Source organism: Spinacia oleracea, chromosome 1 (genome assembly GCF_020520425.1).
Source record: "Spinacia oleracea cultivar Varoflay chromosome 1, BTI_SOV_V1, whole genome shotgun sequence".
Lineage (NCBI taxonomy): Eukaryota > Viridiplantae > Streptophyta > Magnoliopsida > Caryophyllales > Amaranthaceae > Spinacia > Spinacia oleracea.
The window spans coordinates 125,732,690-125,754,322 of record NC_079487.1 but is presented as its reverse complement, the minus strand read 5'-3'; the positions used below and the strand labels follow the sequence as shown (position 1 = coordinate 125,754,322).

The window sequence follows — 21,633 nt, the reverse complement described above, 5'->3', positions numbered from 1 at the left end:
GTTAAAGTCCTAGTACTACGTTAGAATAGGAGTCGAATAGGAGTCAGTATTTGTGCAGGAGCTTGCTACCTATATCATGATGTACTACTCCGTATAAAAGATTACGTTGATGATAATAATATTCAAGCCACACTGCCACTAACTCTTATTAAAAAAAAATTAAAAAATCTTTATAAAAATAACTCTTGTTAAGGTCTAAGTGATGGAGTATAGGACCAAAGTAGTATATCAACTATCCAATAAGGATCACATCTAAGACAATCAACTAAATAATATTACTTCACTATACCACAAATAATTCATCAAATAGGTTTGGGATCTATACTTCTTGTGCTAGGCGGATATTGGCTTTTGATTGTAGCAAAAAGGAGAAAGGAGATGATACAAAAAGCTAAAAACTTTGAGCGGAATGGAGGCTTGTTATTGGAACAACATATGTCAACTAAGGATGGTATGATTGAAAAAACAAGTATTATCACCGCAGAAGAATATAATGAAATCAACACAAACAAATTGTACGTAGAAATCCCTTTGAATAGAAGCGTAAAAATCATGAGACTTGTGAGAAGTCCATCTAATTTACAATACTTAAGACATATGCATGCAACATTTAGAATGTCTACACGACCCCATTTATGAAAATACTCGATAGGTCGATCTTGATTGATACATGGCAGCGTTTACCTTATAACAACACCAATATAAAGCAAGGTTTAATTTCAATCTTAAGTATTCTAAAATAGAAGGACGCCTCTTAAGTCTAAAAACAAATCAAACATCTTTGAGCTCGTCCGGTATTTTTGTCGGTTTTCCGTTTTTTTTGTTTTGTTTTGTAAGTCATATGATTTGGATTGAATCATAAATTAAAAAATAGTCATACATATATATAGTAATTATGTTGATTATTAAAACTGACAACAAAATAACGACACATGGCTTACAATCTCCCTGTTATTAAATAGTAACTAGTGTGTGGCCCGGGCGTTGCCCCCGGGTTTTGACTTTTATTCGGGTTTTCTATTTTGCAAATATATGCCCATATAGATGGTGTCGTCATCGAATTACGGTGGTGACACAAGATTAGTTGTCGATCAACGTACAACTTTCTTAATCTAAAACCCCATATCCAAAAATTAAAACAAAGTCGTATCCTTTTGTTCACATTAGTTGATAAAATACTCAACCTCCGTTAGTGTTTCCCCTCTTACTCATTATTACATTCTATTACCCCGAATTTTGTTTTGTGGCTTAAGATAGGAAAGTAATAACTGTACATTTATAAATTAAGTAATTATTCATTCTATTTTTTGCATTCACTTTCATTTAATTTTATTATTTATTGTAAAAAGAACATATATGTTTGTATGGAAAGATGTAACATAAGTTATGCTTAGTTAAGATGGTAAGAAGTATGACTTTTAACAAAGAGGTCAAGTGTTCGATCCTTGTTACATGATTTTTGGTTGTCAATGATATGTTTTTTTTTTTGGTTCTACTACGAGGAGTTCCCACCGCCTTCGGCGAGGTAATCTCCCGTGGGAGTTTGCATGGGTACCTCGATGGGCAGCATCCCTCCCAGTTGAGATTTTTTCCATTCCCAAGGCTCGAACCCGAGACCTTGGTTAAGGAGCAAGAGACCCTTAACCACTCATGCCAACCTCAATTGGTGTTGTCAATGATATGTCATTGTACTGATTAATGGTGATGTGGCCTGATAAAGATGGGTATAGTATACGTGTCACGTATACGTTGTTAAGAACGCCTTTTAATATATTAGTATAGATGTAGCTTTGGACGATTTTTGGTTTATATACTAATGAGGTTTTAGCCTATTGGTTACGACAAAGGTTTTTTAAGAAGTTTCAGGTACGAAATATTCGGGATTACAATAAGTCATCGTAACAATCTTTCAAATATAAGTACGATGAAATGATCCTTGTAGCTATAACAAAATAGAACTTCTCTACGAAAATGATGTATATTATGCGCGAGGGAATGAGGGATTCCAAAGTGCAAAATGTTCTCAACAATTTCAGTTTTGATAGAGAATGCCTTTATTTGATTAAAATTTTATTAATAAATTGATCAATTTTAATTGTTACTATAAGACTAAGCTAGCTACAACATATAAGATCAAAGAGAGCCGAAAAAACAGGTCTCTTTGTTGTAAATACCGCCCTTTTAAGCAAAAAAAATTCTTAGTCTGTGTGCCAAAACAACCATATACGTTTGTGGAATTTTAATTTGGTTTGATCTACTCTTCTTATTGTGAAGTGACACATGTTTCTTCAAATTTCCAATACCTAAAATAGCTGATACTTCATAATTCACATACGTCACAACCCAATTTTAAAAAAAGAAAAAAACCTAGACACGAAAAATAGAAAAAACAAATGTTACAAGGAACTACTACATTTGATATGGTAATAAATGAGTAATAATGGAATCTACTAAAAACAATCCACAGTTTTAACATTTGCACCAACCAAAAACAAAAAAAAAAACTATATAACCACAGTTTTAACATGATCCTGGAATTTCGTCACAAAATTTACATCAATTGAGAAAGACCGTCCACCAAAATTATAAGTGCACATTTTCTGTGCTCCTTTTTTTTTCACCAAACAAAAATAATTATAATATCAACTTTTCCCACCAATTCCTACGAATACAATGTCACATGTACCAAGAATTCAGTTAAGCCACAACGGAGGGAGCATACCCGTGTTGGGATTCGGCACCGCACCCGACCCACCAGTTGCATCCGAGATTACCAAAACCGCCGTCCTCACCGCCATAAAAGCCGGTTACCGCCATTTTGACACCGCTTGCCTATACTACACGGAGGAACCTCTCGGGGAAGCCATTGCTCAAGCGCTTAAGGAAGATTTGATCACATCTCGTGGCGATCTGTTCATCACCTCTAAACTATGGTGTAGTGATGCACACGGGGACCGCGTGGTCCCCGCGTTACAAGCAACTCTAAGGTACATTGTTTTTCAAAATTTGTTACTTTTAGGCACGATAGCGCGCCTGTTACAAATGCTAGTAAATTAGTGATGAAGTTGATAAACGTGACTAATACGATGTCTAATTCTTGTTGAAATTGAAATGAAAAATATAGTACATTACGTCATGTCCAGTATCACGACTAAGTGACTAACTTCATGTCATATCTTTGTTTTGAGTTATCAAAAGTTACAACGGCTTTTAAGTGGCTGCCAAGAAATTGTTTTCGTTGTAAAACTATCCGTACACATTATTATAAGTTAATAGGTTTCCTTTTCTATTAACATTGGTTGTTGTAAGTTGGATGAAATGCCTACTAAAGATTGAAAAAATGCACCCTTTTTTCTTGAATTAGGAAGCTGAACATGGAATATGTTGATCTTTATCTTGTACACTGGCCGGTGAGCTCTAAGCCGGGGGTGTACGAGTACCCGATAAAGGAGGAAGATTTCATGGCCATGGATTACAAATCAGTTTGGGAAGCAATGGAAGAATGCAAGAAGCTTGGATTAGCAAAGTCTATTGGAGTCAGCAACTTTTCTCGCAAGAAGTTGGCGCATGTACTATCCTTTGCTACCATCCCTCCTGCTGTTAATCAAGTAATTAAACTCTTAACTTAACCCAATTATTCGAAACACCAAAATTAAGTATTTATGATAATTAATAATGAAATCTCATTGCATAGAATTTTGAATGTCAAAGGTTGAGGTAAATCCAACATGGCAACAAAAGGAGATGATTGAATTCTGCAAAGCTAATGGCGTTGTTGTGACGGCTTACGCTCCCTTAGGTGCTATAGGGACATTCTACGGTAGCAAGAACGTCATGGAATCGGATACCTTGAAAGAAATTGCCAATCGTAGGTGTAAATCTGTAGCTCAGGTACTAAATCAACTCTGATATCCTCATCATTATCATTATCATTACCCCATTGTCTTAAAAAGACTTCCGCGAGAAGCGAGGTAAGGGAGATCTGGTGTACGCAACCTTACCCCTGCAATTGCAGAGAAGTTGTTTCCAATTGACCCAAAAGCGATAACGGGACGACAATCGGAAGACCATCTTCTACATCATGGAAAGAAAGCGAATAGGTTTTAAAAGCCATTTTGATTTAATCCATTACATCCCACAGCCAAAAGAACAAATGGATCTTTGGCACCATCGAAAATGAACTCAACTCCTATATTCTACTCGACCAAATTATATATCTGGAATTAACAGTCACATATATTATATTATATTATATTATATTATATTATAGTAGTACGTTACGTTCTAAAAATGTTAGACACCTTTCCTTGCTTAAATGAGGGGAAGATGTTAAGCGTGTTTTTGGGACAATGTGACAACTAATTCAAACAGTGTACCAACTTAAAATCGTTTTCTTTCAAGGTTAAATTATTTGTAACTAGTTATGTGATAATGTAGGTATGTTTGAGGTGGGCAGTGGAGCAAGGGATCGCAGTGGTAGTGAAGAGCTTCAACGAGGAGAGGATGAAACAAAACCTCAACATATTTGATTGGGAATTGAGTGATGAGGATCATGAGCAGATCAGAAAAATTCCTCAATTTAGAGTGTGTAGAGGATTAGATTACACGTCAAAGTTTGGTCCTTTTGCAATTATTGAGGAGCTTTGGGATGGAGAGGTCTAATTTGAATGATGAATGTGTATGTGAAAAAGCCACATTTATGAATTGAATTGAAGAAGCAATAACAAGCTATACTATAGTTTAATTTACTTGAATCTTTTTAATTAGTTTGCACTTTGGCAAAGAATTGTTCTTGCCCTGGCCGATAGCTAGTATGCACGGGTCGTGGGATCAAATCTTACGACCTGCGTAGTACAAATTAATGAGTGTAAGTTTTATAAGATTTCCTTTGAAACCATACATTAGGCCAGTACTTTTACTATTTGTGTGTGAGATGTTGTTCGTATTTTTGTAACTAGTTGTGGGACCGTGCGCGTTGTACTTTTACTATTTGTGTGTGCGATGTTGTTCGTATTTTTGTAACTAGTTGTGGGACGGCGCGCTAACGCGCGCGGTCCCCCAAGATATCGGAATTAGTTCGTAGAATTAATTAGCGTATAAGTAAAATCGAGGGAATTAGGTAGTCCAAAAACAACTACAAGGGATAGCATTTTGTATTCCAATATCGGGTGCTTGATCTGTTCAAATAGCAGGTTAATGCAAGCTAGATAGTACATTATAGGAGGTCATGCTAGAAAAACAGCATTACATATTCCTGAAATCAGCATTGCAAAGCAGAACCTAAAGAACTCGGTATAGTTCCCGAGTCATAATATGTACAAGAGTAGTTATGTTCATGTTACAAAATATTTAAGGGGTATTTGTTGAGAACACCGCACTACGAGCTTGTTCCCTTCAAAAACCTTTAGGTAATGGGACTACATTCCCACCTTCTATACTATTGCAACAGAAACTAATTCTGTTGGCAAGAAGTGTAGGAGCCATAAGCATATTACGTACGTGCAAATACTTAAGGGTTTAATTCTGGGGGTTGCTAAATGCAGCATGATTTTACTTAACGCAACCCTTTTTTCTTTCATTTGTTTCATTCTGGAAAAAAAAACCCTAACCCCCACTTTTATTGTTTTCTCTCAACCTTTTCCATGTTAATTTTATTCACGTAAACTTGAATTTTTTTAGTGTAACGTGTATGTGATAAAATTAGAATACGTATTTGGATTGACATGGACGATTTTTTTTGAATTGGAAGACCTTGGAATTGAGGTAATATCCGTTTTTTTCGGTTTTTTTCGAGTCACTTCATGTAACTTATATGAAATATACACTTCCATTTTGTACATATTGAACAAAACAGAATTAGCTATTTCGTATAGATTGAACATAGTGGAACTAACTATTTCGTACAGATTGAACAAAATAGAGTTAACTATTTCATACAGATTGAACAAAATATAGTTAACTATTTCATACAGAAACCAAAGAATTAAAAAGGGTATTTCTGATTTTTTACAGGGGTGCGCCAAAGTAATTGAAGGTTGCGTATAGCAACCGTGTTAATTCTAGGCTAAGAAGTGTAGGAGCCATAACTATTTAACCTTTTAAAATGTTTTTCCACAATTTTTTTCATAATCAAAACATGTTAAAAGTTATTTCATACAAAAACAATGAGTAAAAATGATCCCGGTATACAATAACTTTATTGTACATCTTATGCGTGTAAGATTTTTTGTATGCCAATACTAATGTAACATTAATTAGTGAGTACCACAACCATGCATAAGTAACGTTTTATTTATTTATTTTTTATTTTTTTATTTTTTATTTTTAACATGGGATAAGAAACAGGAAAAATAAAAAGCACTAAATAACAAAAACTAAAAAATCTGAAAACAAATAAACGAGCGACGCTGCACAAAAGCAAAAACGGAGTAAGGGTAAGACGAATAAACGAGCGGAGAAGCAGAGGCAAAAGGAAAAAGGAAAGGAAAACCAGAGGAGAAAGGAATGAAATAAATTAGGAGAAATAAATTAATTTCTTAGGAATCAGAAAACAGAAAAGAGAGAAAGTAAAAAAAATAAATGTGGAAATATGTAAGCAACAAGGTTTGAACCTTGGTTGATTGAACAAGCATTATAAAGCTTGCAAAGGGAAGGGATGCAAAAAATTTCCTTAGGAATAGTGGATTTCATGTATTTGTGACTCAAAACACTATTACTAAGCATAGTGTTCAAAATGTGAGTATTTTAAAGGTTAGAGATATGTTTATAGGGCCGTTGAGGGTCGGGGTTGGGACGTTGGGTAAGAAGATCAATTGGGCTCCGTAGCTGGACTGCGGGGACCAGACCTCTACCAACCCCCGGCTCCTGCCCTTGCTTATTTTAACAATAGTTTTATATGCACGCGCGATGCGAGGAATATAAGAAACATATTTGTGTTACTATATTTAAACCTGGAATAACATGTAAAAAGAATATAATATAAATGCGATGCGTGCGAATATAAGAAACATATAAGTTAGATAAAGCCGAACGCATATAAACAGATTGATTAAAATGGTAAGAATTTATTTAAGGGGCTAGATTGATTAAAATGCTTCTTGGACATTTCCTATTGGATATGTTGTCATCTATATAATATACTAAAAGAGAGGAAATCAATGTGGTGATGACAAGTGTCACTCATTGATTCGCCTCTCTTTTAGTTAAAAATACTCTCTAAGACATATATGGAATAATATCATAACTTGATCAAGCTGCGGAAAATACTCATATAATATCTTTAACTTTATTACTACTCATTTAATAAATCATATATCATTGTAACTTTATGTAAAACGTGAATTAGTTCCAAAAAAAAAACGAAATAAAACGTGAAGCACAAGTACGTATTAATTAAGTAACTATTGTAAAAGATATTTTTGACTTTTTTATTTCATATATACTTATTACGGAGTACTCATTAAAATACATCAAGATCTATGTATCCTGGCATAATTCTATTTCAATCTCACGAGTCACACCTAACATTATTCTTACATATTATTACTATGTTTATAATTTATATGTGATTATCGAACACAATTTTATTTTATTATCTTTATATATTTACATTGACTACCTAACATAATTATAGTATATCTACTATAATTACTTTTCTTTAACATGCATATCTCTAATACGAATACAATTTTTTTCAAAAAATATTTCGCAAAACGTGTTTGTTAGTAAATTTGAGTGCATATTATAACCATTTGTCATCATGCAAGATGTCATATGCATTACAATATTTTCCACAAAATTATGGAATGCAATATTATGTGCTACTTTTTACAATTATCATTCTAATAAGTGTTTCATTTCATTACAATCTTTATTCAATGTTTTCCACAAAAATATGTATCCCTTTATTCTTGAGTGTTAGTCCCTTTTGTAATTGAAAACATTCCAACAAAAAATACTATTGAAATCTGGTATTTCAATAGAATCTAACAAATGTGTGTAGGGTAGAAAGAATTAAGGGGTTTAATGGGGATAAATTTTAATTGAGAGTAAACAAGTGAGCGATTTGGATATTTATAAGGGTATAAAATGGATAAATGTTGAATAAATAAGGAAATTAAGACTCCAAAAATAACTAATAAAAAAGATCTCAATAAAAAAGGGGACTAACATTCAAGAACAGAGGGAGTATGTGCTATTCTGTGCAATTCTCACGCCTTTATACAATATATTCCATATTAAAGTACATATATAATAACATGTCATATTATGGCTTACTCCTATCATTTACGATCAAATCACCAGAGTCAAAATTAGCTATTATAACATGCACTATGATACCCGTTACATCATCATGGAAATTAAAGGAAACGAATGTGAGGTTTTAAAACAAACGAATTACAATGTTTCAACAATAACTAGCTCAATTGAATTATTATTGGTGGATAAGAAGTTAAATTATCACAATTTTACTTTATGATTTTGACATTTCTTTTACTTAGTAAAAATATTTTTATTATAATATTTTTGCAACAAAAAATTATTATTAAATGTTAATGTGAAGTGTTGCAATATCACTTATATATAAAATTTCGAGCAAAATTAAAATTTTGACATGTAAATCGTGCATCACACCTTGGTGATGCATGGTGCGGATTTTGATTTAATTGACTTGGAAACAATCATCACATCCTAAAAATGTGGTCATATTTAAATTTTTTTTTTATCAATATTATGGTTAATAGTAAAATTATTTTTAATAATAAATTTATGTCAAAATTATCAAAATTTAGCTCAAAGGTAAGGTGGATTTTGACCAAATATATCAATATTGGGTTACCTATATACTATATTAAAAGAGAGGAAATCAATGTGGAGCTGATAAATATCACTATCTGATTTGCCTCTCTTATAGAAATAAAAAAATATATAAAAAATTAAATATTTGATTCTGTAATTATTTTAAACAGCGTAAGGCGATCGAAGTGAGGTTCAACCTTGATTGAACTAACTTGCCCCTCATAAAAAAATTGATTCTATTTTCCTGGAAAAAAAAAACATTCTACACATGGAGAATATTTTGTAAATTACGGAGTATACTTTATGTACTTTGCTAACAAATATGACCAATATAAGGTTATCTTTTTATATATAAAAAAACTAATCCATTATATATATATACTTAGTACCTAGGATTTTTATAAAACTTTAAAAGCAATATACAGATATTGGATAATTAGAATACAAATAAATCAGAAAATCAATCAAGTATGTATGAATAAGAGTGTATTAAAAAAATTACTATAGTACTCTATAATATTTTAACAACTAAATTTGAAAACCGCAATTGGTTGTATAATTTTATACGTAGTATATTTAGCAACTAAATTCGATATTATCAAAGCCATTGATAGTAATATTTTACTATTTTTTTAAAAAAAAATGTAACTTTGTTAAACATGAAGAAAACTTGCGTAATCTAATCCACCTACTATTCTACTACTTAGTTCCTCAATTTTTAGATGCAACTCTTTGATTTTAATACTATCTATTATATTCACACATCACCTCTACTTTTTTTTTTATTGTGTGTGATTATTAATACTTTATGATGAACATAGTCATGTACCCCCTAACATTTTTATTGGATTTGTCTAAATACTTACACAATATTACCATTTTTTAAAAATAATTTTTACTTATTTGATAATTTAAGATATTAACAGTTGAAGTTACTTATTAACAACCGTGAAAATAAAATTGCATTATCCAAAAGCATGGTAGAAGTAGTAAATAAGAAAATCAATGTGCAACTAACACACGTTACTCTCTACTTAAAAAAGCTCCTTTATATATTTTAGGCTAAACAATTGAATGATAATTTAAACATTTTTTAACAACTTTTGTATACGTAATACTAAAATAGTGACAAATCGATGTGGACCTGAAAAAATAATGTTGTCTGATGTGCCTCTCTTATAATATAAATAAAAATCATATGATAAAATAATAATATACTTCGTATTTATTTTACCTACAATCTAGCTTCTAATTACTTATGGTAATAATTGATTATACTACGAAGTACTATTTACTTATGACCAATAAATTTCTTAATTAAAACTTATACTCCATATCCATATCTATATACTTTGTACTATACCAAACGGAAGCCAAATCGATGTGGATATGACAAATATCGCTCTATGATTTGCCTCTCTAGCTTATAACATAAATAATGACTAATTGTAAAGTACTGGATGCGGTATCAATTTTTATTTAGAAATTATGTCATATGCTAGATACGGATATGTATAACGAATGTTTATCTTTGATCGTTTATTATTTGAAATCCAATGAATCTTTGCATGCACTTTCTGATAACCGAAAATCTTATAATAGTTGAACATGTACTATCAATTAAATTATTACAATGCTATCATATTTTTAAGAATTAGTGTCATATAATGAATCCGGATATGCATATATAACAAATCTTAAATCTTGATTAAATATATTTTACAAGGTTGTCTCGAATATTTTATTGCCCAATTTTAATTAACAAAATGAGACCCCTAGCCATATTTTTCTTATGACGGGTCCTAGCCTATACTTAATCTTAAATTTGAAAAACAAAATTTTCCACATTGTTATTATCGTAATATTTTTGCCATATATTTAAAAGTTGGTTAAGGAAAGGATTATTGATCGAATATATATAGTGATGTCAGATTGTCAATGAGGCATATTTTTTGGGAGATCCCCGTGCATCCTCCTCAAGTGGACGGGGATGGCGGAAAGTTTGGTGGATGATGGAGTTAAAAACTGTATTCGTCGTGGGAGACGGGACAAGGATAAATTTTAGATTGGACCCACCTGCCTTGCTAATCCTTCATCTAATTGATTATGAATAATATAAAAAAGTTACTACTAACTTAGTATAATATTTTATTTATTTATTTAATTACTCTAATCAGACTAAGGAATTGTCAAAAACTCAATAAGTTTTGAAATTCAAAACTATCTTACCAAAAACATTGAGTCTAGGGGTGCGTTTGAGGCGGGGATGGATACATTGGAGGGGGGGTCATGAAGAGGGGGATAAAGTTTATTTTGTACCTCTGGGATTGGAAGTGGTGGGTATCGTTTATGTCGTGGATGGAGATGAAAATTATAGGCGGGTATGGGTGTGCAGGCCTCACCTCGCCTCAAAGTTATCTCTGACTGAATAAAGTAAATAGTGTAGTTAGGTGTTAAGTGGTCGGGTAATGAATTTAATGGCCGACTCTGCGAGTAATAACTAGGTATTACTATCGAATCCCAGGGTGGATGAGATAATTAAGTTTATGCTTGACACAAGAGGTGAATAAGAAAGAAAATAAATTTATTTGTGTACCCTTATTTGTTTTAACTATTTTAATAAATAAGACACCGAATGAGCAATAATAAATTTATCCATCATTAATTCTAATTTGGAGAATACAGAGTAGCTATAAGATCTATTTTGATAATAATTGTCTACCAAGTTTCATATAAATTTATGTTTAGATTATAAATCGTGCATCGCACGGGTATTATACTAGTTGTATTCTCTATTTTATAAGTGTGGAGGGTATTTTAGTAATCCAAGTATAATAGAGATGATTTTATTATTTGAAGAAGAATGTTGGAGACCTATTAGTTTGTGGTGTGAGAGATTCCTAATAATAGTAGAGCCACTAAAAGACTAAAAGCTGATCCAATCATAATAAAGGATTGGGTCAAATTTTCAACTTGTTTTACTAAATGGGTCGATCAAACGTAACCAGTTTAGTTAAATGGGTTGGATCGGATTGAAATTTCAACGTAAAAGCAACCCACCAAATGTATATAACTAGTTAACTAGTAGTGTCACTGTTAAGATGTTAATCTAGAAAAATCTAAATCTAGAATGTACTATACAAAAATCTACTAGTAAAGTGTGTAGAAAAATATAGCTAAATAATGTCTAGAATTTACTTAAGAAATATCTAGTTAAGAAGAATCTAGATAAATGACAAGTATAGAAAAATCTAGAAACTAAGATATACTAACTATAAATATGTTGTATGCATAAGTTGAGAGGTGAGCCAATCAAAAGAGCTCCTGCAAAAAATACGAGTGAGGGTAGACACAAGAGTTCTACCAAAAATATAAGTGGGAGACATAGGATCTCGCAAATATTGTTGTACAATTCCTATTAATGTAATCAAGATATAAAATACAATTTTGTTATATTATTCGGGTCCATCGAAACTTCCGCGTGCGTCCTCAAATTTCTATCAGTCACTACGTAATCTTCTTTCAATATCTATTTTCTCTATCTCATCTCAAGCATCCAAAATCTGATTTATTTTCTATTTCTTTACATCAAGAAACAAAGATCTTAGTTAATTGCTAAATAACGGTGAAACATTATGAGAAGAAGTAAATAGTGAGCCCTTCCTAACTTCAATTGAATGTCGCCTCTTCTTAGACTTGGATGACCCATTTTAATTACTCATATGACTTTCATCCATTTATTAAAGCGAAATTCTCAATAGTACAACTATGATATTGACTTTTACTGATGTTATCGCTTCTGTTTTTTTGTTTACCAATGGTAGCATTGTACTTTGATGTTAAGTGATACCGTGACATTAACGTTAAACATGAATTGATGTTTTTAAGTTAAAAGTTTCGGGGAAAATATCATAGTGCCCCTTTTCTTCTCTTCCATTTCTCTACAAGGCAGCCTTACTCCATAGCAAACCAAGCCCTGGATAAAAGTCATTTCCACCCTCATCAAAATCCTTATAAAAGCCACCATGACAGTTTTTTCACCTTCTTTTTACACAAAACAAAGACAATACTAGTAATTGGGCTCTAGGCCCATTCCTTTTTCCCATTTTCTCACTTTTTGTTTGTGCTAGAGCAATAAGTTACTTCAATAGTACTCCAATTTGTAAGTGCTTCATAGTTTTTCAAATTTTGTGTGAACTTTGATGAACTTAGGGTGATTTTAACCCTTGTCTGGACTTATTTGTGGCTTAACCTGATTTTCAATTTCAAAATGTTATTTTTGTAAATATAATATTTAAAAATAAAGTAAAAGCGATCAAAAATATTTAAAAGAAACCGAATAGCGGTTTATGAATAATTGAGAAAACATATCATAACAGTATAACACGGTTAATCATTCAAACAATAATGTTTATGCAATACGGTTACAATTTATGAAAATGCCGAACGGGAACTTCCGGTTACCGAACTGAACTAAAACATAGTTTCGGGACGATTAACCACCTAAATTGAACACTCGTGAGATACAATACGTAAAATAGTTCTGAATTAGTTTGTACGAATACATAAAATAACCAACTTTTTTCATGAAAAAAAAAACTATAATACAATTACTCATCTTATTGCGAGATAGGATATGTGAGGTAGTTCTAAATTAGTTTTTATGAACATTTCCCCCTAAAACATTCTATCTTTGCCGGATCATGATATGCACATTAATATATCTGCCTCACTTTTTCCACGAAAAAAACTATATTACTATACCTACGTAATTTAAATGAGAATATTTGCTAGAATATCTTATCAACGATGTTAACTTTTTGTTTTGTTAAGAAAAGTGTTCTATTTAAAGTTTAAATTAAAAACATTAGAATCGAATTATTATTATTTTCCTCCTTTCTTAATTTGACAGGTAAGAAAATACATTCAACATTTCAGCCTACACCTTCCCACGTCTAGACAGCTAAAGACAAATATTCAATCCCTTACTCCCTTGACAAGCAAACCCTCCATTTTTCCAATCTTATTTAACACTAATTTCATCATCAAAAACTTCTCGCAAGAATCATATACATTCATATTTTTGTTGTTGTTGTAAATTTACTTAAAATGGCAGGGCATGGTTCATATTCGAACTCGTGGGCGGACCAATGGGATTCCAACAACGAAGATCAATCATCTTCTCTCAATAACAAAGGAAACAGCAACAACAATGGTGTTAAATCGGGAAAAAGTATGACGAAGAAGTTGTCGAAGAAATTCGGAGAAAGCTTCAACAAGACGAAGGAGGCATCCGCGAATGGAGTGGAGAAGACCAAGGAGTCAGTTTCTAAGGGAATGAGGAAGGCAAAGGATACTACTTCAGGTAGTATTTCTTGGGTTGTTCAGAAATTCCGCAGATCCTCCTACAAGTAGTTACACCCAAAAAAAAAAAAAAAAACACTTTCTATTTTCAATTTGAGGGTTGTTGTGTTTTGGCTTGAAATGTTCTAGGAATATATACTTATACAGTTTATTTATTTGTTCTTTTATTGGGTGTTGGAATTAATTGACTTAGGGCACGTTCCGTGATCAGTTTTTGATTTTATAATTTTGGAAGTAATATGATTTAGATTGCATGATAAAGTAAAAAATAGGCATACTTATAGCAATCATGTTGATTTTGAAGACACGCAACAACAAAATAGAAACTAGTTTTTGTGGTTTCATATTTTTGTTTTTAGTTTTCATAAAATACAGCAAAATGTAAACAAAAAATGGTGTCGAACAAGCCCTTAGTTTCTTGTTTAATTTGGGTTTTTTTCCCTTTAAATTTGGGATGTGAGTGTTGGATTGTTTTGCGTGTAGAGGAAGCCGAACAAGTCAATGATGTAGACGGGTTTCTTTCCTATGTATCGGTGTTAATAGCCGTTTATATTTGAGTTGTTAGGTTGTAAGACTTATAACTGTAAGAATGTTGAATGTTTAACAATTTCACATGAATATTTTGGCATGGATGAATGGATTTAACTTCTTCTTCATGTATTGTGTGTTATGTAAGCTTGATTTGGAAATCTTTTTCAAATATTTTAGCATTGGATGACTACAATTCCAGGTCTGATCATGGGCCTGGGTCTTTCAATTTGGCATAATGCATTGGGCCATAGCTCAGACTGAAACTACTAGCGTAAGATTGGGGAAATGAGGTTGGTTCTAGGCCTTCTAGCTAATGTTAATTGACACTACTACAAGATAAACAAATTTCAAAACTACAAAATAGAGCGGTGTACCAAAAGGTGTTTTTATCTCCACCGGCAGTCTCTCACATTTTCTCCACACATGCTCTGCGCAACACTCTGGTACACTTCAGAGTTCAGACGTGCCCATGTTTTAAGGCTTTGAATCTTTGATGTATCGAAATCGCCAAGTTCAAAGCTTTGCTATCTTAACAGAATATAGTCTATAGTTTTACAATAAAATCAAATGCTTAAAACTCGTCTTTGTCAAATATGGCTCTCAGACCTGTCAGCTTCTCAACTGACTGTATATTGGTAATTTGGTATGGCCGGGGTAGATTATAGTGGTTTCTCATAGTTATTTTACTAGTAGTAATTTGTGTTACACTATATAATTCTATGCATTAGAAGTACTCCGTACTCTGTATTATTTAAGCATAAACTAAAGTAGCAACACAGAAGAAAGAGAAGCATGAAGTGTTGAATTGAACAGACTAAGAAACAGGGTGTACAGGAGTCTCACCATATTCAGAAGAAGCGAAACCATGCTAGCCAACACTTCCATATTTTCCTAGCGCCCGCCTTAGCCATTGCATTGCCACCGGATTCCACAATGAGAGGTACATTTCTCAGTGAATTATTCTTGAAAGATGTATAACGAACAAACTCAACGCAACACGACCAATTCCATGTCCTTTAACTTCCTTCTATCCTAGCTTCCATTCCAGCAGCTAACATGCACAGAAAAGTCGTTATTGAATTTGACATCCAACAGGCCAACAATGAACCATCAACATTCCAATTTTTAAGAATTTAAAGGAATTATTGGATTAATGTTACTCCAACAGTCCTCTTTATCCCATGCGGTTTCATACCAGCTCCAAAATCCTTCCAGATATGAGGCAATAGATTTTTCCAGCAAATATAAAAGAAATACAATCTCACCAGGAGATATACATTGGGAATTTTTAATTTCTCATACGGGAGGTTATTCAGCTCAACTGTAATGGAATAAATCTCTCAACATACGAGGTTTGCATCCTCGACCATGGTGCATTTGAGGCCGCCATGTTTAAAGCATCGTCATGAATCATGATTAAAGCTCTCCATCCCAGAGTTCTTCAAGTGTCTTAAAAGGCCCTTTCTTCGATAAATAAGGCCAACCAGTGACCCCTCTGCTCTGAGGGATTCCCCTGATTTTTTCATGATCTTCTTCAGTCAACTCCCAGTCAAAAATCATGAGGTTTTCTTTCATTCTCTCTTTATTGAAACTCTTTGCCACTATAGTGATTCCTTGCTCATATGCCCATCTCAAGCATACCTGCCATTTCCAAAGATAAAACTGACACTTTAGATCGTAGTGCACGTATATTGTGAGCTTCAGATAGCTTTAGGCAAATCCATGTAATAGCAACTTACTTCGGAACAGATTACAGGGCACACAAATTGGCCATAGGCATATACAGACACTACATGCCATGTATAATATTTGAAGAGTAAGCAGATATAAGGTGTAGAAGGCAAGTACCTGAGGTATAGACTTTCCTTTAGACTTGGCTATTTCCTGAAGCACTTCGGACTCCAATATCCTGTTGCTTCCGTAGAAGGTTCCTATGGCTCCTAACGGAGAATAAGCTGTTATCAGAATGCCATTTTGTTTGCACAAGTCTACCAACTTCTTCTGTTGCCAAAATGGGCTAACCTCCACCTTTCATATTCCAATTGCAATGCTTTTAGGTTAGACAATACGAAGTAATAATCTGACTTTGAAAGAGTATGAGATCAAAAACAGGCTCTGAACAATATTTCTTCGTTCTTTTTTGCATTCTGTTCTCTGAATTCAGAATGGCTCTTAGGAATGTACTGATATAAAGTGTATGATAAGATACATAAAAAATTATTTGTAGCACTAAGGCCCTTCAGTGCATTGTTATTGAATAATGGACGCATATATTGTGTGTTGGGATATCCAGGACTTAGGAGCATTTTACATGTTGAGCTTATAAAGTTACTACAAGTTATGCACATAGAGAACCAGAGACCCTTACAAGTTACAATGTTGCATTTCAAGTAATACAACAAGCATCAGCAGAAGAAAATTCATGAAAAGTACTTTATCCAACTTTATTTTTCTTCTCATTTTGTCAGGATTGAAAACAAAGTGGTGCTTACCAAAGAAACTCAGAACCTAAATCATCCTTTGATGTGTTTACAAGTATACAATGACTTTGGGAGATCAATGAGTCGTAAAATTTGGCAACACCAAGAAAAGATAGACCTAGCCCTGCTACAACATAAACTCAATACTTACTAGTGACAGACAACTAGGCTACAAATATAAATCATTACTTTGAAACCAATGAAAGAAAGAAACAACTATTTGAAACAATCAGGAATGAAGTGCTAAGTTGCTAACAGGGAAAAAGGAAAATTCTTACTTGATTAACAGCTGGTGGGATTTTAGCAATAGCCAAGAGATCATTGAGTTTCTTACAAGAAAAATTGCTAACGCCAATGCATTTCGCAAGGCCAAGCTTCTTGCACTCTTCCATAGCTGCCCAAACACCTTGAAAATCCATGGGAAGAAAATCATCCTCCTTTATTGGAAAATCATTTTTACCAGGTTGACAGCTTAGTGGCCAGTGTATCAAATACAAGTCAATCCACTCCATCTTTAAATTCCTACAAAAGCGCCCCCAAAGCTCAATAACATGTCTTTCAATAACTTGTTTGGTACTCCCTCCGTATTTTTTTAAGAGATACACTTGCCTTTTCCGGCCGTATTTTTTTAAGAGATACACTTGCCATTTTTGGTAACTTATCAACCCCACCACCTAATTAAATAATATATCTACTACACCTTTTGGCCCACCATCCAATTAAAAAAATAATTTTACAACTACACCCACCCCACCCCCATCCCCACTTGTTCAAAAGGACATGGTCCCCATAGTACTTACTTATTAAAATATCTACCATAACTCCACTTCTTTTATTCTTCTTAAGACCCGTGCCCAACCAAGTGTATCTCTTAAAAAAATACGGAGGGAGTATGAGTTGGGAATAACTAAAGTGACTCATTGCACCATTGGGAGTTAAGGTTCGCAAAAGGTTTCACTACAAAAGTCTGATAAACTTGAATAAACACAAGGAATTCCGAAATTTACCATGTTTGGTTGGTAAGAACCAGCGGAAAATATGAGAAGTATGACCCAGAATTATAAGATACAGGGTGTGTATAAGCTGTTTTATGGAGAGATGAATAGTGGACCTTGGGCGTATACTGTTTGGAACAGATTTTTGGTTCCAAGTCTCTGCTTTATATCTTGGCTAACTGGTCAAAGTAGGTTACAAACGAGGGAGAAGTTGTTTAGGCATCAGTGACTCTCAACTATGTCTTATATGTGGTCTGCAACCAACCAGAAACTCAATAGGCACCTGCTAGGGGAATACATTTATGCTCATCAGTGTTACAGCCAGATTATAGAATGTCTGGGGATCGGGGTCCGGAACTGCACTATCAATGAGATGATGACTTGGTGCAGGCAGAGGTATAAGTGTATAACTGTATAACGGCTTCTAGTTCAGAAAGAAGGTGATAGTTGCTGCGCTAGCTGCTGTTATAAACAAAGTGTGGCAGAACAGTTTTTTTTTTTGGAATAACACAATTGATTGTATAGATTTTGTACTTAAGGAGATTAAGAGACTTGTAAAAACTAGAGTGAGTATGATCAAACATGGTTTGATACGTTGTAATGACATTAGTCTTTTCTAAGGCCTTTGTGTTTGTTTCTTTTAATGTTGTAATTTTTCCATGCCTTTTAAGAACTTAGGATTTATCATGTATGTTTGCCTGTTTGGTTTTTCATGTAGGTTTTTCCATGCCTTTTAAGAACTTAGGATGTATCATGTAGGTTTTTCCATGCCTTATAAGAACTTAGGATGTATCATTTAAATCTACTTACCAAATAAAAAAGAATAAACAGAAAATAAAATTGAGCAAATATGAGTAAATCATTGAATCTATCAATTGATTTTCATCCCATGTATTTTTCATATTTGTCCCAGTCTAAGCAACTCAAACACTAACTGTAGTACATCCAATCTATCCCACACTGTAACACTTAACCCCCCATTTCTATGGATTTTCAAATGACAAACCAAGCTAGTGAAAATTAAAGATTTCCATATAGTTTTAAATTTCTCCATATTTCTATACTTAAACAAAAAACCATTGGGTCAAATTCCATTTCTACACCTAGTGCTTGTTTGGTTGACTAACAATAATGGGCAGGGGATATTATAATTTCATGAAAATTGCTAAATTGGATTAGATGTCTAATTGACACTAAAAATAATTGGAGGACGCTGAAATGGGAAATAGAACTTCCAACAAAACATTAGAAATAAAGAACAAATCCCTTAGAAAATACTGTCCTTTGATATCATTTTAACAAGGACTGACAACCAGACATGAAACATGTCAATTCCCCTTCGATATAAATGTCTGAACCAAACAAGTAAAGACAATTCCCAAGAGTCGCAAAAGCAAAGTAATTTACAAAATATAACTTCCGATCAAAATTTAATTCTTGTTCAACCAAACCAGCACTTATAATCCAAACTAAATCTTTAAGAAAGTTGCCCAAATGAAGTGGCATTTTTCTAAGTGAGACACATTATCCAAACTAAATCTTTAGGAAGGTTGTTCTTAATTATATTTCTGTCAACATCCAACAGACAAAAATATTAACTTTCCCTCGATAAGGAACATGAAGATAAACTAAAAAAAATGTCGCGTAGAATAAAATTTTACGAATTTGGATCATCTCCATTTCTTTTCCTCCAATACCCAGGCTAGTAAAACAAATAGAACGAGAAGGCCAATATCAGCATGCATTACAAAATATATATCACCAACAAAATAGGAAAAAGACAAACTCTAAAAACAAACGTCATTTTCCACATAAAAAGCACAATTTGATTGTTGTGGTTTATCCTTTTGTGCTTGTTTTTTTCCTATATTGTCGTTTTGTTGGCTGATATGTAATTTATAATACGTCTCAAATATTGGAATTTACTTCCTCTTCCTCGTAAAACAAATCCCCCAAACCCACTAGAGTGAATGTCAACGAAAACGGCGAGACTAATCTCAGAGATGTATTACAAAATACATACTTCCTCCGTTTGTAAATACTTGCAGCGTTGGTCACAAAATACATACTTCCTCCGTTTGTAAATACTTGCAGCGTTGGTCACTTTCACGCATGACAATGCACAATTTTAAACGTTAATATCTTAAATTCTCTTCAAGTAAAAATTATAAAAAGTTGATATTTTGAAAATACATATTGAGACGAATCTAACAAGATCGACATGTAAATTACCAACAATAGTCAGAGTAAAAAAAACCGAACGTTGCTAGTATTTAAGAACAAAGAAGTATCGGCCAACCAAACGACAAAATACGGAAAAGACAAGCACATTTTTCAAAAACAAAAGCCATACAAATGCCAATTTCACATAAAGCACAATTTGATTGTTGTATTCTATCCTCTAGTACTTTATCCTTTATTGCTTGTTTTTTCCATTTTTCACTTACAAACGCCATTTTTCAAATAAAAGGCAAAATTTGATTGTTGTGTTTTGTTAGTGCTTTGTCTTTAGTGCTTGATTTTTATTTTTTTTATTTTGTCGTTTTATTGGCTGATAGGTATTTTGTGATATTGAAATTTAGATATCATAACCTAACATCAAACCGAATTCTGTCTGCATAGACTGAACCATTAATGAGTCGACTCTCTGTATAAGAAATAATGAGCCGACATGAAAATCAATAATGACGCAAGATTAACAGGAGATTACCCGAGGGATTTCTGGAGGCCAGGAACAACGAGATTTGGATGAGCATCACCACACCAAAGCTTAGAAGTAATAAAGAGTTCATCTCTGGATTGAATGAGCCCCAAACTCAAAGCCTCCTGGACTGCGTCACCAATTGGCTGCTCCGATTTGTACTTGTGGGCCGTATCGAAGTGCCGGTAGCCCACCTCGATGGCCCGCACCACCGCTGACTTCATATCTTCTGCCGATACCGGAGGATCCACAGCAGTACCTAAGCCAATGACGGGGATGCTTCGACCTCCGTGACTGAGTTGGATTTCTGGGACTCGGAGTTGACTCGGTGGCGCCGCCGTGTTGGTTGTCATCTTTGGCCGTGTTACGAAGGGGACTAGTCGCGGTTTTAGTGGGTCAACTTTGATCATATAATTTGGGGGTTTTCGTTTGGTTAATCTAATTTTCTAAATGAGTTGAAAGGCGGCTCGTTAAAACTTCAAACCTTTTTTTTTTGGGTCAGTTTTTTTTATCAGAGTGAACTTTAAAATCTACTTGTCTGATGTGATCTAGTTTTATTACTCCGTAATTTCTAGTGTGATTTGATCTGTTTTAAATATTTTTTTGTGGGGTCTTGTGTGGCTTGTCACTATATCAATTTTTTTTTTTTTTTTTTTTTTTTTTTTGCAAATGAGTCACAAGGGCAATATAAATTACAAATGGGGACGGGGGATTTGAACCTGAGACCTATTGTACATGTTGCGATTTAATACGATAAAAGAAT

General features: G+C 33.4%; 2 protein-coding genes across 7 annotated transcripts; one reads left to right on the top strand and one right to left on the bottom strand.

Moving 5' to 3' along the window:
• The first annotated feature begins 2,522 nt into the window (after nucleotides 1-2,522).
• LOC110782803 (non-functional NADPH-dependent codeinone reductase 2-like) lies at nucleotides 2,523-4,989 on the top strand. Its single transcript, XM_021987052.2, has 4 exons — nucleotides 2,523-2,987; nucleotides 3,365-3,608; nucleotides 3,712-3,891; nucleotides 4,438-4,989. The coding sequence occupies exons 1-4, from the start codon at nucleotides 2,674-2,676 to the stop codon at nucleotides 4,660-4,662; spliced, it is 963 nt and encodes a 320-aa protein (XP_021842744.2). The 5' UTR covers nucleotides 2,523-2,673; the 3' UTR covers nucleotides 4,663-4,989.
• A 6,848-nt stretch (nucleotides 4,990-11,837) lies between these two features.
• LOC110782870 (non-functional NADPH-dependent codeinone reductase 2) lies at nucleotides 11,838-21,403 on the bottom strand. Of its 6 annotated transcripts, none has more exons than XR_008918647.1 (6): nucleotides 20,880-21,403; nucleotides 17,453-17,696; nucleotides 16,543-16,722; nucleotides 15,960-16,335; nucleotides 15,538-15,745; nucleotides 11,838-14,204 (listed from the first exon to the last, which is right to left on the bottom strand). XR_008918647.1 is itself a non-coding variant. In XM_021987114.2 (4 exons), the coding sequence occupies exons 1-4, from the start codon at nucleotides 21,278-21,280 to the stop codon at nucleotides 16,111-16,113; spliced, it is 1,050 nt and encodes a 349-aa protein (XP_021842806.2). In that variant the 5' UTR covers nucleotides 21,281-21,403; the 3' UTR covers nucleotides 15,817-16,110. The 6 variants fall into 6 exon arrangements, 1 of the variants encoding a protein (XP_021842806.2); XR_008918648.1 differs by having other exon boundaries at nucleotides 11,838-13,302; XR_008918649.1 differs by having other exon boundaries at nucleotides 11,838-12,775.
• Nucleotides 21,404-21,633: the final 230 nt, after the last annotated feature.

Excerpts from the sequence above, each read along its gene's own strand:
- LOC110782870 (XM_021987114.2), bottom strand. The coding sequence starts at position 21,280 with ATGATCAAAGTTGACCCACTAAAACCGCGACTAGTCCCCTTCGTAACA. Across the intron at positions 17,697-20,879 it reads GGCCTCCAGAAATCCCTCGG|GAATTTAAAGATGGAGTGGA; the intron begins GTAATCTCCTGT and ends GCGCTTTTGTAG. Across the intron at positions 16,336-16,542 it reads AAGGAAAGTCTATACCTCAG|GTATGCTTGAGATGGGCATA; the intron begins GTACTTGCCTTC and ends TGGAAATGGCAG.
- LOC110782803 (XM_021987052.2), top strand. The coding sequence starts at position 2,674 with ATGTCACATGTACCAAGAATTCAGTTAAGCCACAACGGAGGGAGCATA. Across the intron at positions 3,609-3,711 it reads TCCCTCCTGCTGTTAATCAA|GTTGAGGTAAATCCAACATG; the intron begins GTAATTAAACTC and ends TGAATGTCAAAG. Across the intron at positions 3,892-4,437 it reads GGTGTAAATCTGTAGCTCAG|GTATGTTTGAGGTGGGCAGT; the intron begins GTACTAAATCAA and ends GTGATAATGTAG.